Source organism: Microcaecilia unicolor, chromosome 6 (genome assembly GCF_901765095.1).
Source record: "Microcaecilia unicolor chromosome 6, aMicUni1.1, whole genome shotgun sequence".
NCBI classification, from domain to species: domain Eukaryota; kingdom Metazoa; phylum Chordata; class Amphibia; order Gymnophiona; family Siphonopidae; genus Microcaecilia; species Microcaecilia unicolor.
Genome location: NC_044036.1, coordinates 156277087 through 156299835, shown reverse-complemented (window position 1 = coordinate 156299835; position 22749 = coordinate 156277087). Strand labels below are relative to the sequence as shown.

The 22749-nt window shown below is 42.1% G+C and overlaps 1 protein-coding gene across 2 annotated transcripts in view; it reads right to left on the bottom strand.

Annotated features, from left to right (window-relative positions):
- ACOX2 (acyl-CoA oxidase 2) overlaps positions 1-22749 on the bottom strand; it is a 65279-nt gene that overhangs the window by 12271 nt on the left and 30259 nt on the right. For both annotated transcript variants that reach the window (XM_030206662.1, XM_030206663.1), the window contains 5 exons: positions 20791-20906; positions 15916-16088; positions 7835-7997; positions 5303-5493; positions 3399-3560 (listed from right to left, as the gene is read on the bottom strand). In XM_030206662.1, coding sequence (XP_030062522.1) covers positions 3399-3560; positions 5303-5493; positions 7835-7997; positions 15916-16088; positions 20791-20906 — 805 coding nt within the window. The remainder of the gene's footprint in view (positions 1-3398; positions 3561-5302; positions 5494-7834; positions 7998-15915; positions 16089-20790; positions 20907-22749) is intronic.

The following is a 22749-nucleotide window of genomic DNA, read 5'->3' as shown; positions in this document are numbered from 1 at the left end:
ACTGTCATAACCGTGGTAACCGTTCTTGAAGCTGTGGTCAGGCCGAAGGGCAAAGCCCTGAAATGGAAGTGACAACCCAGCACTGCAAAATGTTGAAACCTCTGATGCGGTGGTCATATGGGTATATGCAAGTACGCCTCCTTGAAATCGAGGAGGTGAGAAATTCTGCTTGAACCGAGGCTATGACTGCTCTCAGTATTTCCATGTGAAAGTGGGACACTCAGAGGCAGCGGTTTAGACCTTTGAGACAGGACAAAAGGTGCCTTCCAGCCTTGGGACAATGAAGTAGATGGAGTATCTGCCTTGTCCCTGTTTGGCTTGGAGAACTGGAACAACGGCCCGGAACACCAGCAAACAATCTATGATGTCCTAACCCTTGACCACTTTTGTTCCCTTTCGACAAGGAGACTGAAAGAAGAGAGGAGCGACCGGCCAGGGGAACTCCCAACTTGTGACCTTCTGTAAGAATATCCAAAACCCACTGGTCTGATGTGATTTTGGCCCACTCCTCCCAAAATTCTTGAAGACATCCTCCCACCGGAGGAAGAGAAGAGTGGACCACCCTTGCATCATTGTGAAGCTCGGGATGCATTGGGTGCCCTAGCTGATTGAGGACTTCTGTCTGCATGAAAGGAAGATTGGTGTGCCTGAAAGCAGGAATTCTGATCATATTGCTGATGACCAGGCTGGTACTGTCTGCTATCTTGAAATTGAGAGCCTCCTGAAGACGGATGACCAGAGGCTTTCCGTTTATCCTCCGGCAACTGCTGCGGCTTTCTTTCCCCCAGTTCTTTCACCAGGTTACTGAGATCTTCTCCAAATAGTCACTTGCCCCAAAAAGGCAGTTTAACTAGATGTGACATTGATACTGCATCCACTGCCCAATGCCACAGCCAGAGCTGCCAACGTGAAGTGACAGCCAAAGACATACTGCACGCTGTAACCTATAACATGTCATAAATAGCCTCTGCCAAATAGGCCAACCCTGCTTCCAGCTGAACGTTATGGCACCCGTCTTGTGTTGGTGCCACTTCAGGCATGCTTTTGCCACGAATGAGCTGCACACTGTTGCTTGAAGGCTCAAACAGGCCACTTCAAAGGCTTGTTTCAGTGAACCTTATAGCTTCCTATTCTGTGGGTCTTTTAGGGCAATGTCCCTTTCCACCGGCAAGGTGGTCTTCTTAGTCACCGCCATAACCAGGGAGTTCATCCTGGGAAGCTGCAATTTCTCTTTCACCTCCAGAACCAGTGGGTAGAGGCAAGCCATGATTCTTCCCACTCTCAGCCCTGTATCTGATGAGAACCATTCTGCTGTAATCAAGTCCTGAATGTCAAAATTCATTGGGAATCCCTTAGAAGGCCCTCAAGCCCCCTTATGAAGGATTCCTGATGCCGAAGCAGAAGGCTCCTCAATGAAAAGCACCGCCAGTGCCTCAGAAATAAGAGTACTGAGCTCCTCTTTATGAAATAACCTTGGTACTTTCCAGTCATCCCCCTCCTCGAGCTCTTCCTCCTCTAATGGCTCCTTCAACAATGGCTCCTCTGAAAAGACCGAGCCCACATTAGATAAGGACAGAGAAGCAGAGAGCCTCATCTGCCCACTTCTGGAGTTCTAAACGACATCGTTTAGGAGCTGGAGGGGCAACGGGGTGAGAAACTGAAACACCTTGCAGCAACTCTGACTGTCCTTGCTTCAGTAAATAGGCCTGGTGTAAGAGCAATATAAACTCCATAGAAAACAAAGATCCCAATACAGCTGAATGCTCTGTCGGGTCCTGAGGTTGTAAAATGGTGGCTGTGCTCCGTGCATGATCAGACAGAGGCTGTTCCTCACTGTGACAAAATGGCGTCCATTCCCACACTTTCCTGCATCAAACTACACACCGGCCCTGCTGGAGATCCCAAAGTCCCTGGTATATTTGGATGCTGCACCAGATCTGAAGACATGTTGCTGCCGACCATTTCCCCCAAGTCCCACGGGATTCCAGGCTTGCATGCACTGCAACTCCCCAAAGCTGGCTGGTGGGTCCCACAGCAGGAAAAACTGCCTCTGCGAGTGTCACCATTCACCCTAACACAAGCGCAGCACAACGCAGTCCCAAGCAGTGAGTCAGGATCCCTCCCCTGCACCAAGTAGTGTCCAAGTGATTCTGAGTCAAACTTTGGTCGGACTTACCACTGCTCCCCCCAAACTCATAGTCTCCACAAATCTTACCCCAGATGAGAAAGATTCAGGACTGATACTCTGTCCCACACTCTCCAGTAAACCTCTTTCCTTCTTTTTTTTTTTTTTAAGATTTTTGTGTTGGAAAAGGAGAGTTCCATAAGAAATAGGGAAGAAGTACATTTGCGAGGCATCAGATTTGAAGGCCTCCACATATGACTCCGCAGACTCAACCCACTTGAAAAGCTCAACTGGGGGATCAGTTGACTAACTGGACCAGGAGCAAAAGCACTCAGAACCAGAGGCTGAAAAGTGTGTCCATCCACCTGCAGGAAATAGAAAATACTGAGGGGCTGGACTGGATGCTAAGAGAGAGATGTCTCAGCTCAGTTTTCAGTTCTCTATCTCCACAACTATCCCACAGGTTCTGGAACACAAAAGCTGCGGTCAAAAATGTTAAAAGAGCTGCTGCCACTGAAGAACCTTGTGGCCTAATGAGTCACTATCAGGCTAAATTTTATTGAGTGGTTTTACGTAATACAGTATGGACCTGATCTACTTTGGAACTGCATATGATGGGACAAAAAACTCTCCTGGACAAGTGGTCATGCCGCATAGCTGGATACAGACTTATGAATGTAAAGTAATAACCGGGACATAGTGATTGGTCTTTTTCCGTCATCATCTGTTATGAGATGATGGCAGAAACTTAGTAGTGAAATTGTACAATTTAAATGATTTGGGATTCACCTTGTTTTTGAAGCTGAAGGGAGAAGTGATGGAGTTCTATAAAATCCTGAATGAAGTGGAATGGGTAAATGTGAATCAATTGTTTACTCTTTCAAAAAGTAAAAGACTAGGGGACACTCTGTAGAGTTACATTTAAAACAAATGGGAGAAAATATTTTTTTTACTCAGTAAATTGTTAAGCTTGTGCAAATGGTAAAAGCAATTAGCATAGCTATGTTTAAAAAAAAGAAGACTTGAACAGATTCCTGGAGGCAAAGTCCATAAACATTAAGGTAGACTTGGGGAAAGCCAGTGTTTATCCTTAGGGTTAAGTAGCATAGAATCTTGTCACTTGTTGGGCTTCTGCCAGATACTTGTAATCTGGACTGGCCCCTGTTGGAACTGGGCTAGATGGACTGTTGGTTTGACCCAGTAGGGCAACTCTTATGTTCTGACTCTTAAAGAGCACATTGTTTATATTAAGGAGAAGTCCACCTTTACTGACCTGCATGCTCTATGCTTGAAGGCATCCAGGTAAATCTCTGTCCTCAGGAAATCAGATCTGTCTCGGGCTTGACACCTTCTAGATAATTCTGAAGTCAGATAGGCCACAGACTGAGGAAGGGACTGACCAGACTGTCCACTGGCAAAACACTTGACAAGATATCTGTGGAAAATAAAGGTACAGCCAGTTTAACATTTTGAGCATTATATCTATGTTATTTGAATATTCTTAGGCATGCTTACTAAGGTGTTTCATTTGTATTGTGCTGACATGTTTATCATATCTATGTTGTACAAATTGTTTCTACATGCTGTCTAGTATGATGTATCATTTGTACCCTGCTGCTAAAGTCTATGTCATTGATTGTACTTATGCTTATATTTGGTCATTTCACTATTGTGGTGCTGAGAGAACTGTTGTGCTTGATAGCTTACAGTTCTTTGCTGTAATTGTCAGTGGGTTACAGGCTGAGGATGAACGCAATCGCTACAGCTGTGTGCTGAGAAAATAAGACACTCAGTACTCAATGTCCCAGAAAGGTGACTGTGATTTTCAGCAGGGCTAGCTCTGTAGGCAAGTTAAAAGTATTAATGTTTTTGTAAAAACATTTTCCCCCCTGCCTGTTGTTCACAATTTTTTATCTTTTTATGTTGTCATTCTGCCTTTTAATAATAACATTTTTAGAGGTTGATATTCAAAAGGGTTTAACTAGGATGGAGAGGCTTCTGCCCAGCTAAACCCCGCTGAGCTGGCTGGGATACGCAGTGGTGCTTAAATGAGTAGTGCCACTGAATATCACCATTAACTGGCCATCCCCTAACTGGCTAGATTGGGGGCACAGAGTGTGTGGAAGCCAGTAAGCGGTGATATTCAGTCCACTAAGCGGCTGTCCTAATTTTATGCACTGAATTAACCAGTGAACATCAGCACACATGCCTGGATATTCAGTGCCAGAAGCCAAACATGCCCCAGCACTGAAAATCCGGGGTTAGTTCAGACTGGTGCTAGGAGTGGGTTACAAGCTTGCTTACTGCTCCAGGCCTGGATATAACCCCCTTAGTTTACAAGCCATATTTGTGACTGATAAGGGATCCAGGCAAGCAAATTGTTATACTGTCCCTCTATTTTTGGGTGTTTGGGCTGTGAATGTCTTTCTAGGAAGTGTATGACTCCAAGTTGCTGTGTGGTCACAGTATCCCAAGAAACTAGAGCTCGTGGGCAAACAGGACCCCAGTGGACAGCTGAAAGGAAACCAGGACAGAACACGTGTCATGCTTGTGGGGACCTTCAGGTGGCCAGGAGTCGACAGCTTGTGGGTGTACAGAAGCTTTATGGAGGCAATTTTATAAAATAAGCACTAATGTTTAAGCATGCACTTACGTGCCTATGTTCGCTTAAGTGCTATTCTGTAACTATACTCATATCCTGCACAACGTGTATTTGCAAGAGGCTGAGGGCCCCTTTTACTAAGCGGCAGTAAGCCCATCGAGGCTTACCACTTGCTAAACAGGAATTACCACTGGGCTACCGCAGCAGCCCAGCGGTACTTCCCACCCGCAGCACACCGTCATATTTGGCGCTACAAAAATGTATTTAGCACTGTCCAGTTACCGCCGGGTTGGCGTGGGAGCCCTTACCGCCACCTCCATGGGTGGCAGTAAGGGCTCCCAACCGAAATAGCCATGCGGCAAGTGCTTTCCTTGCCACACGACCAATTCCTGCAGGAAAGAAAGACTTCTCTTTTACCCGCAGATCCCCTTTTGCCGCTGCTTGGTAAAAGGGGCCCTGAGTGTGGACAGCACTAACAGTCACAAAGCTGACTGAATTACAGGTTTTGACAGACCAAAGTTGAGAGTTTCTGCCGACTGTGTGTACAGGCTGAGGGTTAGGCTGTGTAAAAGTACCTGGCAGTCTGCAAGTACAGGACTGTATTTTCACCTTCATAGGTACAAGCGGCTAGTACATAAGAGTAGAGTGAGGGTAGTCCACTCAGCATTGAGTATCCATGTCCTCCACAGGCCCTGCGGCAGACTTCAACACCAGCGCTGGAGTATTCCGTCAACAGGGCCTTCAGGCCTGCAGCGAGGGCATGAAGCTGCAGAGAGGAGCAAAATTAATGACAAGGCTAAAGCAAAAACTCACCTACAAAGTTAACTCAGTAAACAGTCCACTGTGTGTGCAGGAAAGCAAACAGGATGTGGGCCGAGCCGGGCCTGGTGTGTCTTTGTGTACATCTTTGCTTCTGAGCCAGCTGGAACCTTTACCAACTGTGCTCTTTTCCACTGAGGGTAGGGAAGGCACAAAAGTGTGACACCACAACACCTCATTTGTGGTCAAAAAGGGATTTCATGATTTTCCCTTCTTTCCTAGCTCAGTCTCTGTTTGAGAGGCATGAAACACAGTTCCTTTCTGAGCCAGCCAGTGTTGCTATAGCATGACAGGTGAGGCCCCCTCTGTGATTCTCCCATAGTACCTGCTTGTCTAATGAGCAGGAGGCTAGGCCTCTGGGCACCTAATTTTTTGCTTCATTTATTTTGTGTTTAATGATTTTACTGAAGCATCAGTCAAATAAAGAACTGTATGTAAAGCATCCTTCCCCAGCAGAATATTATATACCAGGAAGTTTGACAAGTTATATAATGTACAAAATTGCCCTGCTAATCTGAACTGAGCTGTGGTCAGGTTTTCAATCTCATGTATTTTCATGTCTAGAAGATTGCTGACTCTTGCTTATTTGAGTGAAAACAAATAAAATAAATAAATGTTGTAGCCAGGATACCCCCTTCCACTTTCAACACAGAACCATTCCATCCTTCACTATCAACTGATTTTTAAAATGTATTTATTCATTGTATTTATACCTGCCAAACTTGCAAAAACTATTCAATGTGGCTCACATCAGAATCTTCATTATAATTTAAAACATACTAGACAAATTTACCCACATAAATAAACAAATGCACTGTCACACCATGGTACTCTTCATTCAGCTCTTACTTACAAACAGGTATGCCAAAGCAGATTTAACCAGAAGCTTTCTCACAAAAAAACAAAAAACCCATAGGTGGGCAAACTCCCACCTTATGGAATTCTCTCCCAACAGAATTACAACAGCAGCCCTGGCACAAACGGTTCGGGAAATCACTTAAAACCCGGCTGTTCAACCAAGCATTCCGACCAAAGCTAAAAAGGTCTACAAGAGTCAATAGGACTCTCCAATTTAAGATGATCTGAACATTCTAATTGAATTAAAAAATGTTAGCAACTGTGTGTAGATGATTATATGTAATCCTCAACTGATTATTTATCTAAGATTGATTTGCCACAGTCTACTATAGTCCGCTTTGAGCTTCAAGGTGTAGGTGGGATATTTATTTATTACATTTGTATCCCACATTTTCCCACTTATTTGCAGGTTCAATGTGGCTTACATAATTCCGTAAGTGGTGATTACCAGTTCCGGATAGGAGAAATACATAGTTGGAGTAAAGGGACAAATTAGGTTAGGTTACAAGAGGAAAGGGCGTCCTATGATATGATCTAAAGGTAATAGGTTAAACTTCATTTATGACAAAGAAAGCTTGAACAATTAGGATCATTAAACTGGAAATCAAGATAATTGGCAAAACAGTTGAGATAGAGAATACATGTTGTATAGTTGCGTTATATTAATTTGGATTTATGATGAGTTGTTATTGTATACTTTCTTAAATAAATAAGTTTTCAATCGTTTATGGAAGGTCACTATGTTGTGTGTTATTTTTATGGATTTTGGTAATTCATTCTAAATTTGAGTGCATATGTAAGAGAAGCTGTATATATATGTTAATTTATATTTCAGTCCCTTACAGTTTGGGTAGTGGAGATTCAGGAATGTACTGGATCTGGATCTAAGTTTCATGGAACATGAACCGTCATTTAATTCTTCCCTGTGCCCATATAAACAGAAAAGGTTGCTTCAAGCCTCACTCACTGCATCTTTTGTATTTTACAATGTTGATGTAATAAAATGCACAGCTTAGCCTAGCTTCTGCACTACTGTGACTGCCCAGTGCTCAAAAGAGTTTTTCACATCAGCAAACTGCAAAAACTTGTGCTGACATCAGCGCATAGCTCATTTAAATCCCATGGAAATGATGGCATTAGCTATTGAAACCAAATGGAAAAAAGCGTGCAAGACCTGAAGGCTGTGCACAGGGTTTTCTAAGATCTGTGGAGCAGTAAAAACTTAGCTCCTTCTTCTGTGGCTGTTGTTGGTTGGGATTTCATGCCTGTTTCTTTTTCCTTCTCAAGCAAGAAGAAGGAATCCAAAACTTTTTCTCAAAATTTTTTTTGAAGTACATGAATGAAAAAATGGGGAGGGAGTGAGTTGTTTGCTATCTCCCCCTTTGCGGAGATGGGGAAGGCTGCTTGTCCCCCCACCCCCACCCCCTTACCTCAGGCAAGGACTGGAAGTTTCCACTTTTGATCTCATGGTGCACCCGGTTGTAGAAATCATGCAGGTAAGGACCGATGAAGTGGAAGGCATAAACAGCGGCCAGCTGAGGCAGCAGCTTCCCTTGCTGAGTCTGATAGTCCAGGATTTTTGCTTCAGTATCACTGCAGAAATTTAAAAAAAAGAAAAAAGATGTCTCCATCGCTCCAGACACAAAATAAGTACCTATATGTAGTACGTAAACTGCTTTGATTGCAACCACAGAAAGGCGGTATATCAAGTCCCATTCCCTTTATGAAAAGGCAGAAATATCCTTTCTTCATTGATGGCCTTACAAGGAGATCTGCTCTCTAACTGTTAACATCCACAGTTACCGAGTGCATGGGAACCTGGACACTGCCATGAGAATAACAATGGCTGAGATTTTTCTTGAAATCTACAGAGTGATGAACTCGTATATCAATGGCCTTGTCTTTGAAAAGAGAGTCCTCCCATTCTGTTCCTGTGGCAAACTTTTCAATTTCTGGGCCTACAATTTTTAAGTAACCGTTTATAATTCTTGATATTCTTGCACCAGAAGCAACATTATTGGTAGTGTAAGTCTGCTCAAGAAATGTATGAATTTTAAGGGATGCATTTTGAAATCTGTAACCCTGCACTGAAATGTGATAGGTCAATTCTGAGCCAGCAGTGGTCAATATTTCCACATACTCGTCACCGGACCCTGTCTAGATACTGGATAACTGAGCACAGCCAGAACTTATCTGGGTACAGGCGATATTTGGATAGGTAACCAGATAAGGGTAGAACAGCCTTTTTGCCGTCATTACTTTAACAGGGCACTTACTCAGTTAGCAAAGTGAATATTGCCATGAACTGGTTAAATCCTGGCTCTGCCTCAGTACTAACTACAGGGTGAAGTAAAATAAAAAAAGTAACCTACAGTTTTTTTTGCCATTTTCTCAGCAACTGCTTGGAATTTCAACGAGAAATGTTATGTACTCAAGTCATCATACTTTATTTATTACTATTAAACAACATTTAATTATCTTAAGCTATGTGGTTACCACCATTTTAGCGTTATGACCTAGTGATTTTTGCCCATTAAAAATGTTTGAGCTGTTTCAGTATTTTGTCTAATTTTTCTCTTTTTAAAAGAAAGTTTAAAGGCTTCCCTTTTTAAGAAACTTGTTTGATAGGTCTCCCCAGGAGTTTGTCCTGGTTATTTCTTAACATTGTAAACTGCTTTGAACCCTGTGGTGTTAGCGGTATAGAAATATAATAGAATATAATGTAAAACACAGTAAAATAATATCAAATGATACAATTAACAATGTGTCACAATTTCGCAATCACTGTGAATGCTCAAAGTGTTCACCCCCAGCTTTAACGTAGGCCATCAATAGCTTTGGGAAGTTCTTAAACTTGTCGATCGGTCCTTGTGGCAGGCTGTCCCAGATCTTCTGCAGTACTTCCTTGAATTTGGTAATTGGGATCTAGGATAGTCCTCGAACGTTGCTCCCCAGACAAAAAAAAAAGTCTACATCACTGTGACATAACTAACAGTAAGCTGGTACCCGTTTTTTTTGTTGTTGTTTAAATAACGGTAGTTTTACAGTGCAAACATTTTTGAAAGTGCCAAAATTGCTAGGTGGTCACGCTAAAACAGGGATTTTCAACCTTTTTCATCTTGTGGCACACTGACAAGGTGGAAAAATTGTCAATGCACATCATCAGTTTTTTAAAGGATGTGTAAATATATATTTCAATAACAAGTAGTTCTCAACCCACATATCTCCATCATATGGAAATACAGCATCTCACCGCATGGCATCAAGGCGCTTAAAACGGGGTGCCCACTTTTAGATTTGTCTCCATTGTATCCAAATTGTGTGTCCAGTTGCACGATAGTGCATGCACAATCACTTTCTTGGCATAGTGCTATACTGGACAGTATATACTATTGAGTAATATTATGCACAATTAACAGAATTTCTCCCAAAATAAAAATCAGAATAAAACAAAACAAATCTCACAAATGTGGAAATCTACACAAAACAAAACCTTTTGGCCTGCACACCCCTACCTGCAATTTAATCTATCCATATGTATGAGTACAGACATATATGGTGTAGTTATCAACATGGGCTAAAGTTAAGACATCAACGATAAAACAACATGTCTTAACGGTAGTCCACGTTGATATCTTCCTTCTTAAGTGTTTACAGAATTCAGGGGCCCTTTTACTAAGTTGCGTACACACATCCTACGCGTGTCAGTTTTGAACTACTGCCCAGCTACCATGTGGCCTGGGCGGTAATTTCATTTTTTACGTGCATCCACTAAGTGCGCCAGAACTGAGCGGTAATGGACATTGTACATGTGTAGACCATTACCAACTGGTTAACAAGTGAGAACTTATCGCTAGGTCAATAGCTGGCGGAAAGGTCTCAGGCCCAAAATGGATGCGCGCTAATTTTAATTTTGCCGCACGTCCATTTTTGCCAAAAAAGGCCTTTTTTGCAGGCACGCTGACCTTTTTTGCAGGCCATTTTTCAACGCACCTTAAGTAAAAGGACCCCTCAGTGTATAAGAGAAGTCAGTTAAGCCAAGCTCCTAAAAGCCATCTTAACATTTTTTTAAGACCATTTTAAATATCAGAGGATTAGGCGCAAAATTGCTCAATTCCTTCTCTAAATCTTTGGCTAAAACAAGGAACACTGGTGAAGGACTTCTGCACAGCACTAGGGGAAGCCTCCTTTCCCTCTCTTTCCTAGAAAAAGTCTTTCTTCCAAGCCCATTCGAAGTTAACAGAATACAGGGCACAGTGATCTGCCTCTGAATATCCTGTTGGAACCTTGTCAGTGCTACCTAACTAGGTAGGAACCTCTTCTACCCAGCTAAGTAGCACTGTATATTGAACTCTGTGGGAACTTTTCAGATGCAATCCATGGGCATTCATTTCAGCTCCTCCTTGTGACCAAGGGCAATTCTTGCTTATTCTAGAGCATTCTATGTTGTAAGTCCCTAATACTGAAAAAGCTCCAGACTACCCAAAACAAGGCAGCCAGACTTATTTTTGTCAGATCAAGATTCAATAGCGCAACACCTCTTCGAGAGAAGCTTCATTGGCTCCCCATCAGAGAAAGAATTAATTTTAAAGCCCACACAATGATTTACAAGATATTACACGGAGAAGCCCCCACCTACATGAATAACCTTATCGACCTCCCAACCAGAAACAGTTTGACGTCTTCCCGTACTTATCTAATCTACACCTTCCCAACTGCAAAGGTATTAAGTACAAATTCTTCTATGCATCCAATTCTTCCTTTTTGGGTAGCCAGCTTTGGAATGCGCTACCAAGATCCATCCGAACAATCAACGGCCTTTTGCCCTTCAGAAAGGCTTTGAAGACCCATCTCTTCAAGAAAGCCTACCCTAATGATTCAACTTACTAAAGCCTGCCCACATGATTTTTAACGACGACTGCTATACATTGATTATGTTTCCCATAATCCTTTGCTATCCCATATCTATTCCTCTCCATCTTCCTACGCCTACCTCCTAACGCTCATTTCATTTACAACTTTGTAATTCTTTATATTGTTACTATGTAAGCCGCATTGAGCCTGCCATGTGTGGAAAAGCGCGGGTTACAAATGTAATAAATAATAATAATAATAATAATAATAATAGTACTATGAAGGTAAGTTACTATAATGGACTGAGCTATTTAGCTGAATTCCTTGCACACCTTTCTCACTCCAGCAGCAGTAAAACTGCTCCCTTGAATCTGTATAATATAAAGTAAGATGAATGCTTTAATCTTTCATTAGATGGAAATTCACTATTATATATTGGGACCTGGATTTAAAATGGGATGCAGAGACTCAATCCTTCGACCTTGCTAGACTAGTCCAGATGCATGAATTTATGCCATCCTGTCAGCAGATGGAGACAGAGGACAATGATTTTTTTCTGTGACTTCATTACAGAATAAAAAATAGGTGCTGATAAGGCATTTGCAAGTATGCTATTGTTAAAGCAATGGAATGCCAATAATTTCAAGAAAAATGTAAAACTTTAAATGGAAGAAAACTGTAACATTTCCCCACCTCCCACTTTCATCAGAGAAGAAACAGGGAAACAAGGTCAACACATACTGACTTCTTCCTGATCATGTTCTGAGGTCAACACATACTGACTTCTTCCTGATCATGTTCTGGACTGGTGTTTAAGCACCTTAAGTGCTATTCGGGTTATGCTAGTATTCTATAATGGAAATCTGGGCACCCAGGTGCTATTTAGGCTCTCATCGTATGGCATCAGGATGCCCAAATGGAGGTTCCCAGTTACAGAATTTCCTCCGTCGAGAATACTTGTCCAATTAGGAGATGATGCAGCTGGAACAACATAACTGAGCTAAGAGAATCCTTTTTGTTTTGTTTGTTTGTATTTGAGATACATGTGCTAATGTTGCCATCAGAGGTATTTCACTGTTGTCACAATAGTGCTCACTTGTGCACAAGAGTCACTTTTCATCTCATGCTGGATGAATTTTTGTTCATATTGACTTTATTTGTATAAAATTCATGCAATTTATACTATCCATGCACGCTTATCACAATTGATTGATTTAGCATTTTTCAAAAGTTATCACATGCTAAATATTGTTTCACGGTTCAATCCCTGATATCACGTATCAAGGATTTATGCATGTGTTTTTCTTTGCATTGTGACTAATTAGTAGGCTCCATATATATTTTTGTTTTGTTGTTGATCAGACCCTTGATGCAGGCGTTTTGACACTGAAACACAGGCCGTGTCGGGTCTAATAAAGAGTTCTTGACTATCCCAGGCTTGAACGGCCCTTGGTGTTTTTTTTTTTGCATTGCTGTTATTTATTTATTTATTTACTTTAGATCATTTATACCCCGCTTTTTGCCACGTAACACAGCCCAAAAGCAAATGAGCAGCAGGTAGGGAAACGAACACAAAAGGAAAAGAAAGGAAGGAAAACGTTAGAATGCGGTCATTTTAAAAATTACTACTGGAGCACTTTCCAACACATATTTTGTAGGAAGTAAGGGCTCCTGCATTATCTGTGTGCTAACTGGTCAGCACAGGAATGCCCATGCTCCACCCCTGATACGCCCCCTCAAAAAAAAAAACCCAACCCAAACCTAATTATTATTTAGAGTGCAGTTAGTGAGCACATATTCACAAATTACCATGTGACGCTGTAGTGCATCCTGTGGTAGTAAAAGGGCCCCCACTTTTGGATATGCACAATTTTGATATAGAGAAGAAATTATGGAAAGGTAACTCTTCAGTCCACTGCCTGAATATCATGGACTCCTGGGCAAATTCATTCCAACTGAAACTGAACACTGAAAAAACACACTGCCTCATCCTCTCCTCTCCATATAACAAATACAAACCCACAACCATAAATACTCCAGGACATACCCTCCCCTACCTCGGACAGCTTGAAAATACTCGGCGTCACACTCGACCGCAACCTTACCCTCGAGAGTCAAGTAAACTCTGTAACAAAGAAAATGTTCTATTCAATGTGGAAGCTCAAACGATTAAAACCTTTCTTCCCAAGAGCAACCTTTCGATACCTAATACAATCAATGGTCCTAAGCCATGCAGACTATTGCAACGGAATCTATGCGGGTTGCAAAGAACAACTCATAAAAATACTTCAGACCGCCCAAAATACAGCAGCCAGGCTGATATTCAGCAAAACACGCTTCGAAAGTGCTCAACCCCTCTGAGAAAAGTTGCATTGGCTCCCAATCAAAGAACGGATCATCTTCAAAATCTGCACCTTAATCCACAAAATATTATACGGCGTAGTCCCAGGATACATGACAGACCTTATAGACTTACCAATAAGAAACAAAGTCAGATCGTCAAGATCCTATCTAAACCTACACTACCCAAATTGCAAAGGACTGAAATACAAAACAACTTACGCGTCCGGCTTCTCCTACATAAGCGCACAACTATGGAATGGCCTCCCAAAAGCCCTGAAAACAATCCACGACCACCTGAACTCCAGGAAATCACTAAAAACCAACCTCTTCAAAAAGGTCTACCCCAACGACTCCATGTAACCCTCTCCACCTACCAACACAGCATAACTGTGATCAAACAGGACAACAAGCAATCTTCACCCCTTCCGACCCTCCACTTATACCTCATTCGATCACTATACAACTATGTATTTGTTATCAACCGACTAGGCAAACGCCTTTGATGGTAATGGTACTATGTAAGCCACATTGCGCCTGCAAATAGGTGGGAAAATATGGGTACAAATGCAACAAATAAATAAACTAAGGCCTGTTGATTTTATCATAAAGGTGCATTTCATGGGTTTTCCCCCTTTCCAATGAGTATTGTGAGAATGCTGCAGTTGAATCATGAAATGGGTGTCTCTTTTACTCCTTGTCTTCCAGACAAAGTGATGTAGATTCCAGCCAAGCAGCTCCTGTAGTGCAAGGGGGCCCATAGAAGAAGGGGGTGCACTTGAAGCTGCTCCCAGATCTTTTGAGGTGGGCATCCCTCTCCCTTCTGAGGGATTTTCCAGACTAACCATCTTTTACCTGTACACTGGCACTGGTTAAGAGGGCAGGCAGTGGGGAAAGGAAGCATAGGCATGTGCGAACCCATCCATCTGATTAACCGGCTGATAGTCATGGACCAGGATTTTCACAGCACAGGCACAAACATCCTCCCTCTAAGCAGTAAGCCTAAAAGGCTTTTTGCAGCAGTAGTCTGGAATCCTTCATAAGGCTGAGCTGTGGAAACACTGTGGAACTTGTCACTCAACAAATAATCTCACAAGTTCCGAGATGGAACACTTAAAACTGACCAAGCTGAAGAATCCCAATGACAACCAGCTGGTTCTTCTGTAATGCAATGCGGGGCTTTCTTGGGATTTGGCTGTGTGCAGTTTAAAAAGGGAACTCTTATAACTGTAACCTGAGCTGACTATTAAGGCTAGTTCATGTAGAGCTGTATCAGTGGCACCTACAAGCTGCCCCAGTAGATCTTTGGGAGATGCTTAGTAGTTTTTCCTGCAAGTTACAATTTTCTTGCCTAATTTAATGGAGGTGATGTGGGAACAAGTACTGTGCATATTTTAAAAATATAATTAGAAAAGGAGTAAGGAGAGCAAAGAGAAATAACTGATCTTCCTAAAGTGAAAGCATTTAAAGGGAGTGCATTAAGGGAATAATGCAGGATTTTTGCCACTTAATGCATGTTTTAGAATTAAATATGAGCTAAATAATGAGATGCAAAGTACGCAAATGCAAGGGAAACACCTAATTATTATGCAAATCAAATAACACAGTTTGCCTTTAAACTTTAGAAGCTGCATTATTTGTGGAAAAATAACAACAGCTTCGAGCAAACATTATTTTTCCTTTCCAGGGCACCAAGCCACTAATGCATGGCCTGATACTCCCGGGGGGGGGGGGGGGGGGGGCATTTTAAAGGGACCTGTGATTTTCTAACTGTTGCACACTCTCTCGGGTTCCCTGCCAACAAAGAGCCCTTCCCCTTATCCCCACCCTGGGCCTATCTCCTGGGGAACAAGAGTGATTCTCAGTCCCAGCACTGCAGGCTTCAGGCATTAAAATGACACTGCTCGATTGCCAGCAGTAACATGCAATGTTCTTGGATGCAGCAACACAAATTGATATTTACTGTGGAAGTCACTAACCTGTGGTATTGATATACCAAGGTTGGTAGCGCCTGCAGTAAATATTGCTATGGTAAAATGTTTTATAAATATGCTGAAGGTGATTTTAAGATCCAATCAACCAGTAAAAGTCATGACTAAGCAAAAGAAAATTCTTACACACAGGAAGATGATATAGGCACGCTCCTCTATTACCAGATCTTTACTTAAAAAAAAGCATATTTAGCAGAAGAAAACTGCTAAAAGTAAAGAGAATTTGCTCAGTGTAGAGCTATGAATGACTGGGACACTAAAACAGGGGATGGGACAGGTGAGTGAATAGCTGTGTAAAGTTTTCCTGATGTGCCATGTTAACATACCCGGGCTTCAACTCCGACTGGCGACGGACAACAGAATATCTAATAGCAATCACGCAGGCTTTGGTCAGGGTGTTGACAACTGCATTATCAATCATGGAGACTCGTACTAAAATCATGCTGAAGTAATTTATCTTCTCAGAGCCCTGTTTCACATAGCGGCCATCTGGGAGAACCTAAAAAATGTTAAAGGAATTTATTATAATATTGTCACAGAACGCTTAGCCACCCGCCTGGGGTTACTCTGTGGCTACTCAGAGGATCTATCCGCAGCACAGCTCAGGTCCGCCTCCACCTGCTGCTTGTGCTCTACACTAGCATCCTCCTCCCACCGACTGGGTCCCAGCTGCCTCTGGGCGAGTTTCCTGCTCTCAAATCATCTCTGGTGATTTCTAGGTTACTGGGGCCAACTCCCAGTGGTCCCACAGTTCCTAGAAAGCAACCACAGACCCAATACACAAACCGCCAGGATTCTTTGTCAGTCTAGAGAAGCAGAGGCAATAAACTAAAATGTTTATTGTCATGAAAAATTAGAACAATGAACAGAAAAGGTGCAATCAGCAAACAGTAACAAGTAACTGAATATGGATCAATTATAAAACTATCTAAACATTTGTTTACTATCTAAGTAGTACCTGGGGAGTTCAGAACATATAGCTGCTTACAGGTTATCAAATATAACTGTTCACAGGGCCTTAGCAAAGAGATCTTTCTCTCTCTCCTCCCTGGCTAATACTGGAGAAAAAGCTAGTACATCCTAGCTGAATTGGAGCTCCTGGGCCAATCAGAGCCAAAAACAATAAGTTATAAAAGTAGTTGGCCACATCACTGCAGGTTAACTTCTTCTCTGTGTTAACTAAAGAAGAAATACTCATTTCTCTGTAACAGCTTTAAACTAGAGAGCTGCACGGGAACGGGGTTTGAGGGATTCCCACGGGGATGGAAGCAGTTCTGCGGGGTTCCCGTGGAAGTGTAAGCTGCATCTGCACCAGCCTCTCAGCTACCGAGTACCAAGTTCTTTGAGTGCTGTCTCTTCCTCCTCCTCTTCCTTGATTTAACAGCACAAATGTGGAATCTTCCATTAAGGAGGTAGTAGAGACACAAATGATGACAGAATTCAAAAAGGCATGGGATGAATATAGAGGATCTCTAATTAGAAAATGAAAGTTATAAAAAAAACCTAACCTTAAATAGCTGCTTGTGTGACGCTTAGATGGCAACTCTGGCTGTGATGAACTAGGGCTGATACCGGGCAGACTTGTATAGTCTGTGTCTCATACATGGCAATCTTGTTTAGGATGGGCTGGAAAGGGCTTAGACAGCAACTTCAGTGGCTGGAACATAAGGACAGTGCTGGACCGATTTTTACGGTCTGTGTCCCACAAATGAGAAGACAAATAGACTGGAGTGGGCTTCAACGGCAACTCCAGCAGTTGGAACAGATAGACTTCTATGGTCTATGTTCCAGAAACACGAAAGAAAGACCACAATCAAGTATATATCACACGCGTTGATTTAATCATGAATTGATAATGAGTGCGACTATTGGGCAGACTGGATGGACCGTTCAGGTCTTTATTTGCTGTCACTTATTATGTTATAATTAATCCTCTTTGCTCCCTGGCTGCTGCGCAGACCTCAGCTCTGACACAGGCATAAGCATCGGATGTCACCTGACCTACTGGCGCATGCATGTGGTGACCTCTCAGTACACAGTGCCAGTAAATCAGAGACAAATCTTACATGTGCACACCAGAGTGTTCCAAGTTTCATTCCTTCCTTGCCTACAGTGCTGTGGCTCAAATCCAGAGAGAGACTGAGGAAGCTGACTGGAATTTTCTTTTATGAACCATTAAATTCTTACGGGGATGAGTGGGGATGGGTTAAATTCTTGCGGGGATGGGTAAGATTCCAGCAGGGACGGGCGGGGATGGGTAAGATTTCTGTCTCCGTGCAACTCTCTACTTTAAACATAAACACGCACCACCTGCTGGCAAAACTAGAAAAATGCACTTAAGAAATAACAGATTTACAGGCTTAAAAAAACCCCAACAGTTTTGCCACACCTCCCTTCTTAAGAGAGAGATCCTGGACTGTGGCCTCTACAGATGACTGGGCGGGTCTCAACAATCCAGTGTCAGGGCTAGAAAAGGGAGTGGAGTCAATCAGGTTGTGAAGAGAGCAGATTAATTCAAGTTGAGAATACAGCTGGGATATCAAAGTGGAGAAGGAGGTACGCTATTCCCCCAGAACAGAGAGCTGAACCACACAGTTCAAAAAGAGAGGTGGGAAACTCAGACTTGAGAAGATTAGTTTATTATATTTAATAAACCACTGATTGAAAACACCAAGAACACAGAAGTTTACAATTCAGTTAAGAAAAGAAAAAGGAACAGTGAATCGCACCATACAGTCTGAGCAGCAAGCTGCACCATGACAGAACAGCGTTATTTAGCCTGTGAAGATCATAGATGAAAGCTGTTCTACTCAGGGAGTGTAATTAGTCTGGTCAATAAAAGAACCAAAACGGATAGCCTGATAGGAAGCTGAGCCCTTCCGCCTGAGAAGATAGCTGACCTAACTGGTCTGAATTGAGAGGTGAGGTACTCAGCCTGAAACTGAAGCTAAGATATCTAGCTTGAGAAAAAGGGCTGAGACCTTCAGCTTGAGATAGTAGCTAAGGTAACCAGTGAGAAAACCAACTGTGTCATGTATTCCGCTGGTATTTCGAACAACATAAACAGCTAGAGAAAACAGGCGACTGAACAGCCCAAGGATACACCTGCCAAAAGAGTCTAAACACAGTTGCTGAATGTGGAGATCTAGCAGCATCACTGAACCCCCCCCCCCCCACCTCCTTATAAAGAAACAACTCATAAAGAACTACTTTTATTCTGTCTCCATCTGCTGGTCGACGGACATAACCCATTGGTCTGTACTGGTCTGATAGAATGCTAACGAAACGGGGGTGTGTAGAAATCCCGTTTTTGTGGAAAGAGATTTTTTTTGATTCATCTGAGGTATGTATTTTATTACTATTTACGTTCAGCTTATGTTAGTCTAAACTCTATTTTTTTTTAAACAATTTTATTAAAGAAAATAAATTTGCAAACATACAGATCGCAAAAACAGTTTCACAAGCCAAAGAAAGCAAATCATGGCCCCACAAAAGAAAAAACTTGGCTCCCCTCCCAACCACCCCCTCTTTCTAACAAACCAGTCAAGATCCTCCCCCCCCCCTAAAAAAAAAAAACATCACTACTGAACTAGACAAGTGTGGTAGTAGTGCTAGTCGTCCCCGCCGGGACCTGCAAAGCTGATGACCCCGAGGATGATTTCCAAGGGTCCCAAACCTTGTGACAAGGAATCAAACATCCAGTCCAAAGCACTGTCAATTTAGACATTTGGTAGATACAGTCCAATTTGTGTAGAATGGCCAATGCGGACATTGATGGTTGCTTCCAGGCAGTTGCTAGGGCTAATTTACTCACCACAAACACATTGGTCACCCATTTATGAACCTCTGGCTTCACCCCATAAGGTTTAAAGTGTGACAGACAACAGTACATAAGTATTGCCATACTGGGACAGACCAAAGGTCCATCAAGCCCAGCATCCTGTTTCCAACAGTGGCCAATCCAGGTCACAAATACCTGGCAAGATCCCAAAAAAAGTACAAAACATTCTATACTGCTTATACCAGAAATAATGGATTTTCCCCAAGTCCAATTTAATAATGGTCCATGGATAGGAGACATGCAATAAACTGTGAACAAATTGTAAAAACCATTGTCTAGTATTGCTGCGCCTGGGGGTAAATCCACCATATATGATACATGCCCCCAACTGTCCCACAGGCTCTCCAACATAATCCCATACCCTGGTGAAACATTTGTATGATACGGTGCTGGGTGCAATACCACCGATATAAAATCTTCTAGCCATTTTCAACTAAATTACTAGCTACTGATATTTAAAGTAAATCCTTAAAACTACGTTCCAGTGCTTGTATTGATAAGAATTACCCAAATCACGTTCCCGTTTAAGAACATAGTGCATGACAGGCTGAGTGTGTGAGAAGAAGGTCCAATAAAGGCGAGAACTACACCCCTCCCACTGCCGCCCCACATGGCCTGCTCTAGGAGTGTCTCCCCTAGGCGCAGTTCTCCCTGGGTTCTATGAAGGATATAATCCTTCATTGATGATACTGAAAGTTAGTCTGAACACTATTAATACATGGACTGTGCTCAGCTTCAGTGCTGTTGATCCATTGATTGTGGTAGTCTCAAATTTTTTTATGAGCACTACTACATTCAATAAGAATAAAAATGGACTTTTTTATGGGTTAACATACAAATCTGATGTATTAGCTGCAAGGCGTTTTTGTTATTTCAATTGTACTACTATTTATCATTTCTATAGCACTACTAGACTTGTGATGCTGCTGTTATTGAGTTTATACTCAGGACCATTTTTCTCATGTAATAAATATAATAAATATATTGTTATTTGGAAGTGATCTTTTTTTGTTAATTCTTTATTTGAATCTGTATATTCTTTGAAATTGCAATTTAAAATAAATAAATAAAAAATTAGAGAGAGAGAGAAAGAGAGAGACTCAACCAGATCACTCTCTACTAACATTTTATTTTTGACAAGTGCCTCCTTTCTACTTTCATAAAATGGGCACACATGATCTGAAATTGAATAAACTTCAAGTTATCTACAGAAACAGTCACCTGCTGTAAATTTTAAAGAGTGGCACACTGCTGCCAGAAGAGCTTATAACACAAACTCTTGGGACAAAATACATCTCAAATACTCTGAACACATTTATGATCACCTTTGGCTTACTCACAACAAGGAACGCGTTATTACCTGGGAGTATCGGCTCAACATATTCTGCAAGGGGATACGGATATTACGTAAGATGAGGTATCCGTTGTCAATATGTTCAAAACCCATCTTAGGGCCGATGTCTCCCACTGTTATTCCTGCCGAAAGAAAAAGGAGTTGAGTTTCAATAACTTCTCCACGCTTTGGTCTGTTTCTGAGCCATGGATTTTAGGAAACCATCCCAAATGTTTTTCACCAGGACACATGATTTATCTAGAATGATTTTTTTTTTTGCCCTTTTGAACCATGGTTGCAGTTCAGTATGATTATACCAGATAGAGAATACAGACATTGTTAAGGCTCTTAGGGTTCCTTTTCAAAAGCTGCGGGAAAAATGGCCTGCACTAGCGGCAGGGGCTGTCTTTCCTGCGTGCCAGGGCCCTTTTTACCGTAGCGGGTAAAAAGACCCCAGATACACATGGTCACGCGGTAAGAGAACTCTTACCGCATGGCCATGCAGCGGGGAGCCCTTTCCACCACCCACTGAGGTGGCGATAAGTGCTCCTGCACTAACCCAGCAGTAACCCGGCAGCTGCGCAAGCCATTTCAGGGACTTTTCGTTTTCCCCGGAAATGGCATGTGCTCGGGGTGGGACTACCACTGGCGGCCACATTGGGCTTACCGCCGCTCTGTAAAAGGGCCCCTTAGAATCTCTCTTCATAGGGATTCAGTCCCCTTTAGAGCCATTTTACTTCCACGCAAAAGAAGTTTGGTCTACACGTTCACTCATTTTTTATTCTTGCCAACTCAGCAGAAGGTTGGAATTAGATTTTCCAGTCCTTCTATATAATTTATTGGTCTAGGGGCAAAATAACTATCGGAAAACTGAATGTGACGGGGAAAAGATTTTGGCATGGGGAAAGAACTGGGTAAGACACATTCTCCCCAATATTCAGCCAATGGGCGGTACTTTTGCTGTCCGCTGCTGGTGTTAAACCTGGAAATTCAATGCTGAGCTGTTTCCGGCGACTGGCATTGAATATCCAGTCTCATATTTGACTGTGGCAAATTAACCAGTTAAGCTGATATTCAGCGCTAACCTGTTAGATTCTTAGCGGTTAAAGATAGGCCTGCTATTCATGTAGCTTATTTTAAGTGCTAAACATAGCTGGTTTGGCACTGAATATCCACGCCTAACCAGCTATGTTGTATGATATAGCCGGTTAGCAACTAAATGCGGATATTCAGCGGGAGATAATCCGTTATCTCCAGCTGAACATCCGTGATTAGGCACTAAAACACTATTTAAACCAGCCAGAAAGGAGTCGTTTCTGGCCTTTTAAATAGTTTTGAATATCAGGCCCATTGAGTTTTAAAATAGGCTAGACTGGATCATGGGTTCCAGAGAAATAAAAATGTTCCCAAAATTTTCCTAGTGTATTTCTGTGAGAAAGGCTATTGCAACAATTATAGAAACAGTTGATAGCAACAGTTTATTCCCAGTTAATTGCTAGATCAGTGCTTCTCAATCCAGTTCTGACGTAATGCCCAGACAATCAGGTTTTCAGGATATGCACAATGAATGTGAATGAGGAGGCAAAAAGCATGCAAATTTATTTCATGCATATTCATTGCAAATATCCTGAAATCCCGACTGGCTAAGTGTGCCCTGAGAAGTGGGTTAAGAAGCACTGAGCTAGATAAATGATTGCTTTAATTCTTCTTTCAAAACCAGTGGAATGTTGTGAAGAAATTATACATAAAGACTCAAAACTATCTACCGAATATACATTCAAAAGCAACACAGAACATGCAGACAGAGAGGTTGGAAAGATTTTGTGAGCTATGCTTTGCACACTTTCCCCACTTGTTTACAGAAACAAATCATTTTTTGGGACACATTTATCTTAAGTAAACAGACATGGCAGCTACTAAGAGAGAGAGAGCGTGTATGTAAGGGAGAGGGGAAGGTATCCTGTGGGCCCTGATCTCTGCCCTCTT